We start from the raw sequence: 5,763 nt of genomic DNA on the forward strand, positions 1-5,763 counted from the left end.
GCTCCTAGGGTAAAGTCATAAATGGCATTTCAGCTTTCACAGCAAGAAGAGATTAGTTACTGGTCCTACCTCAGAGGACCACAAAGGAAAGAAATCCTAATATCAAACTATTTTTCTGTTTAGAAAGGTATTGATGATTTGTATTGCATTTTATTCCTTTTTTTATTCCTGACTCTCTGTTTTTGAACAATTAAGGATGGAGAATGCTGCTGTATACATCACCTTTTCCCTTCTAAAAGCTGTGAAGCTGAAACTTAGACTGTAAACTCCCCTGGGAGAAACCAGCATTTCCAAAGGTGCACAGTCTGCATGTATAGTGAAAATTGTTAAGTCTCAAGTTTGCCTTCATAATTGCACTCTATTGGTGTAAGAAAAGAGAATCTCTTCCTACCCAATGCTCTCTTCACTGTTCTGCAGAATTTTACATCAAAGTGCAAAGTTCTGTTTACACTAACATGGTGAAACAATGTTCAGCAAAGAACTTCTCTGTCTCCTCTCACAATGGCTGTTATTATTTCTCAGCCTGTCCTTCCCTTTCCCCATTACATAAAGTCCACGACACAGCATGCAAAAAGGGCCCACGGTAAATAAAACCTGCATTCACACATCAAGCTGTGTGACATGGATGAATTTGGACAGGTGTTGGATGATCTATTTGGTCCTCCTTGTTTTCATGCCTGTGACTGGCTGGCTGGCATACAACACTGCCTGTAAGGGAGTGTTTTCTGTGGAAACACAAGAATTTGAGATTTTCTGTACCTAATGTCCACAGTTGTAAAGAGCTCCTAAATATCAGGAAAACACATGACTGACCATAAGCATGAATCAGACTTCCAAACAGTCACCTCAGAATAAAAATCATTCCAGGAAAGTTCAAGCTAAAGATGCAAAATTTCCTGGCATGTAAAGACCCATAGAGACAGGAGATAACTATGTCCCCATAGCCTGGCTGCATTAGGCTCTCAGGAGACAAGGATGGAGCTTCTGGGGGTGATAGGTGGTTAGAAACTATCCATTAAGACCTCTTCATGCACATTTATAGATTTTATTTATCTATCTGTCCCAAGCTCAGGGAGGTTATAAAATCACCAACCAATCACTCCACAGTAAAGACCAGAGCAAACAGACCCCATGAGCCATTCCTTGGAAAACAAGGGTATGGTGACATGGAAATGCAACACCAGGACAAGAAATGAGTTGCCACTCATTGTTCAGCTGGACAGGGCACGCAGACCACTTCAAAACCCTGTCTCACCCATAAAGACAGGGTTGCAATAGAAGACTTCAGTGCTGGTGTTCAAAATTCAGAGGGGAACTGAGACATGAAAAGTTCAAGAGACAAGAGAAGTGAGATGAACAGCCATATAGAAACTCTTAGATTCCCCTTATTGGCCAAAATTAAGTTAAGAATTGCCTGCATTTGGTACCACCTATTGAATCACTATTTGTAGACACAGCAGGCAAATTGAAAGCATCAGAACAGATTGCATAGTAACCAGTGTGCTAACAAAAGCCCTGTCTCTTCACTCTAGTGCAGGTAGATTGCACAGACATATAGACCCACAGCCATTTTTTCCCAGGCTGTGTTCCAACTCGCTGCCTTCCCACAACTAGTTCTTAGAAGCATCGGTGCCATGGTGGCCTTGTGCCCCCAGTGCGAAGTCCACAGCCTGGTGCACGCTGTGAAACAGAAGGTGCTCCTCTCCCTCTTTAAAGAATTCTCCTCGGATCAGGGAACTCCTCACTGAAGGATTGCACTGGGCTAGTAGCACCTGGACATCTATCTCCCCATAGTCCTTGCAGACCTCTTTGAGCGTGCGTATTCCTGCCGTGTCCAGGAACTGCATGGCACAACAGTCAATCACTATTGTGTGAAACCCCAAAGGCTCAGAGACAAAATCCATGGAGATGTTGGTCTGGTTGCCACCAGAATCCACCTCTTTCTCTTTAAGCATTCGTTTTGCCGCCTTTTTCTTTGCTGCCTTCACCCAGGCTGGGTTGACTCCAGTTTGCTTGTACAGGGTGGACTTAAAGCACTCTTTGTTGATGTAGTAGAGGGGCGCTTCGAAACGAAACACCACAATTCCTGGCTTGGTTTGCAAGTTCTTGTAGGCAGAGAGAGATTCGTACGTCTCAGACTCTGCCACCCAGCCGAGCAGCGGTGCCTCTGGTCTCTGCGTTCGGAAAATGACGCAGAGCATAGAGAAGCAAACACCAACCAAAAGACCAATCTCGGTACTGATCAGTGCCGAGGCTGCCATAGTAACAAGCCAGATCACTGTGTCCACTCTGCTCAAATGCCACATTTTTGGCAGGTCCCTGAACTTCCGCAGGGCTCCTCTGAGGTTCACAATGGTTATGACGGCAAGGACACATTTCTGAAGAGAATAAAACAAAGGTGCAATCACAAGGAGGACTAACAGGATTACCAGACTAGTCACCATGCCAGACATTTGTGTCCTACAGCCTGTGGACTCTTTGACGAGAGTCTTGGCGAGAGCTGCGCTTGTTGTGAAGCAATAGAAGAAGGAGGGGATGATGTTGCAGAAGCCAATGGCATACATTTCCTGGTTGGCCCTCACAGAGTAACCATGCTTTTTGGCAAACATCTCTGAGAGGGAGACAGTAATGGCAAAGCCAATAATAGCTATGGGCAGAGCATCCAGAGCCACATTAGGAATCATGTTCCAGTCTGGAGGGTGGGGTGGCAGAAACCCAGTTGGGATGTGTCCAGCAACGCTCGAGTCGTAAGTCTCTCTCAGCTTCCCAAAGTGAGATGCCAGAGTAGCTGCCACAATCACAACTAATTCAACTGGTATTGGAGCCTTGAGTCTGGATTTAAAATGTTCATTAAGTTCTTTGGTTGGGATAAGTACAAGAAAGCACAAGAGGCTGGTGATGAGATCACAGATGTTGGTCTTGTGTACGTTTCTGAAGATACTTATCCACGTGGATATGAGGGAGCCGATGCCACTGCTCCGTGGAATGTCTAGGCCCAGGAGATACTTGGCTTGTGAGGTCAGGATGGTGAAGGAGGCACCCGTGACAAATCCACTCAGCAATGAATCAGAGAGGTACACTGAGACAAAGCCCACTTGAAAGAAACCCATGGCCACCTGGAAGGAATCAACCACACAGAACAGATTAGGATGCAAAATTTTCAGGCATCATCACTGTGGGGCTCTGGAGGGAGGTGGGATGAAAAGACCCACTGTGCACAACCCTGGAGGACAAGACATGGTCTGAACAGCCTCCAGCATTCAGCTGCTCCTGGTGCACTATACTTAAATGTCTATTTCATCATCTCAATAGTAGCCTTTTCATACAATGCCACTTCAATGGCTTTGAATGGGCAAGAAGTTTTACAGACACAGTGACAACTAAAAGGAAACTGGGGCATAGTTTTACTGTGCAGACTGTTCTTTGAACATAGAAAAGGTAAATAACTGAAGTCTGGAATTAAAAGCTGACACACCACATCCTGACACAATGAAAGGGAGGCTTAAGCTGTAAAACACAAAAGAAGGAAGAAAAAAACAAACAAAGCTTCAGGCCACAGCAAGGAAGGAGGAGACCTGATTGTGAGAGCGCAAGCAGTTATGCTCAGGACTTGAAGTCCCCAGAGTTGCAATGCCAAGCAAAATACTATTAAAATGGGAGAGGACACAAAGGAGTTTCATGCACCACAAGAACTGGACGCTTCCTGTGTTCAGTAACTCCCTGTGTCCGCTTCCCTGGGCTACAGACTGAGGACACAGGCAAGCCCAGCAGGTTGTTCACACAGACACAATCACCTAAAGAAGAATTAAAACTATTTCCAAGGAATACCTGTTTGTCCACCTCCTCTTACCTGATAAACTCCGGCTATGAAGGTCATGGTGGCTCCTACTCTAATTGCATAGCAGCTTTTATCACAGAGCAGCTCCTGCGATGTGTGATTCGCAGGTGAAATGGTGGTGTTCAGATACGCTGCTGCATCCGTGAGAACACCAGGGTCAGCCGGCTCCAAGTCATAGCCAGCTCTCTGTATTTCACGGTCCACCACCTGTCCCACCATTAGGCAAAGCACACCAAAGATGCCAACTGAGATGTGGCGGGAGGTTCCGAACATGAAATAAATAATGCCTGCGAAAAAGGATGTATAAAGGCCATAAATAGGCTCCTGTCCAGCCAAGAGAGAATAGGCAATTGACTGTGGGACTAGTAAAACCGCCACAATCACACCAGACATTATGTCTCCCAGTAGGTACTCTCTCGGTTTGTATTTAGGAAGCCACTGCAAGACAGGAAAGAAACTGAAAACATAATCTTTAACTTTGGCTGGAGTGCAGCTGCAAGTTTTCTTTGCTTGCTTAACCACCAGAGCCTTCATGCTCCTCTTTTTCTCCTGGGGTTCCAAGAACATTGCGTGATGGAAACCGCGTTTAGCATCATCTCCTTCTGGCATTTCAGTCACTGAATGGACGTAGTTGAATTCTGCCATTGCTGCCATCCCAAGGACTCCCTGAAAACAAAAAGAAAAATCATTTGCATTAAACCACAAAGAAACTTTTTAATAGAGCGAATACAGTGCTTGTGAAAAGCAAGGGCCAAATTTCTTAGTTCAGCACAGAGAAAGCAAAACTTGGAAATTCTCCCCATTGCACCCCTGTTAAGCACGGGAAGTTTGATCTCCCTTACAATAAACCTGCTCATGGTCACATTGTGAAACGGAAAAGAATGCAGCAGCACTACCCCTTTGGGACACTTCCTTGGTAAAGCTGCTGTCTGTAGCCTGTTCTACCATGCAAAGGTAGCTACAGGGTTTATTGCAGTCCAACAGTCACTTCAATTCAGTTGCTGAAAATTAACTGCAATTAGTATATTTCTAGCATTGCACAGCTCAGTCTAAATCTCATTTATGCCTTACACTCCCAAAGTGCTAATAACAGCATATGCCTTACATGCTAATTACACCTTCTCTGTACAGTGCAAACACGAAGTAAAGTAGTGCTCTATGCAATGTTTACAACTGAATTAATCATCAAATTGTTATTGGAGCTAGCGGTGGGGAGGAGGCCACAGAAGAGTCATTCTCAAAATCTGTTCACTTGATCACCATTTCCATGGCAGCTGTAAAACATTCACTGCTACCATCAGTTCAGCTAAGCCTCTCAAACACACAAACATCTCTCAGACTGCAGTCTAGCTGGCTGGCGTGCACAATTTCCATTCCTCCATGCCAGGTTTGATGCTGTCATACCGAGGTATCCAAAATGCCATGCATCATCCCTGTGCAATGGTTTACACACAGCCATGCCACCAGCCATCTGCTAGCTCAGACAGATGAACTGCCTTCACTTCTGGCTGGAAGACAATACCAACCCAAGTATTTACAGTCTTAAAACATCTTAAGCAAATGATCCTAACTAGATCAAAGAAATCCACACAAGAGTAGAAGCAGCTACAGTATTCAGCACTTAGATGGGCTTCTCTTTCCATACAAAAATACTCAGAGATTTCTAGAACAGTGCTCCATTTAGGAAGCAAGTCAGCCTGAGCAACCCAGCTCTTACACCTCGCACTGCAGCATTCATCTCCCTAGAGCTACCAGGCTACAGCATGCAGAAGGCTATCTAAAGTCAACACACAGATGTCAATAGAGAGCCCACAGAAAATACCAGAGGTTCACATTGTATCTTCTGCCCCTTGCTGGGACTCCCAAAAGGTTTTTTCATTCACTACAGACCCAGAACCACTGAACAACTCTTTGGTGGGTAAGCT

The 5,763-nt window shown here is 45.0% G+C and overlaps 1 protein-coding gene across 1 annotated transcript; it reads right to left on the reverse strand.

Moving 5' to 3' along the window:
• Positions 1-1,429: 1,429 nt before the first annotated feature.
• SLC26A2 (solute carrier family 26 member 2) lies at positions 1,430-4,498 on the reverse strand. The gene is made up of 2 exons (XM_009904649.2): positions 3,851-4,498; positions 1,430-3,116 (listed from the first exon to the last, which is right to left on the reverse strand). Exons 1-2 carry the CDS (start codon positions 4,490-4,492, stop codon positions 1,611-1,613), a joined length of 2,148 nt encoding a protein of 715 aa, XP_009902951.2. The 5' UTR covers positions 4,493-4,498; the 3' UTR covers positions 1,430-1,610.
• Between the last annotated feature and the right edge of the window lie 1,265 nt (positions 4,499-5,763).

The sequence above is a fragment of the Dryobates pubescens genome, chromosome 16 (assembly GCF_014839835.1).
Source record: "Dryobates pubescens isolate bDryPub1 chromosome 16, bDryPub1.pri, whole genome shotgun sequence".
Taxonomy (NCBI): domain Eukaryota; kingdom Metazoa; phylum Chordata; class Aves; order Piciformes; family Picidae; genus Dryobates; species Dryobates pubescens.

What these genes read in the sequence shown, in the direction of transcription:
- SLC26A2 (XM_009904649.2), bottom strand. Translation starts at nt 4,492, where the DNA reads ATGGCAGCAATGGCAGAATTCAACTACGTCCATTCAGTGACTGAAATG. An exon ending in TCATAGCCGGAGTTTATCAG is followed by an intron (nt 3,117 to 3,850) that starts GTAAGAGGAGGT and finishes GATTCCTTCCAG; the next exon opens with GTGGCCATGGGTTTCTTTCA.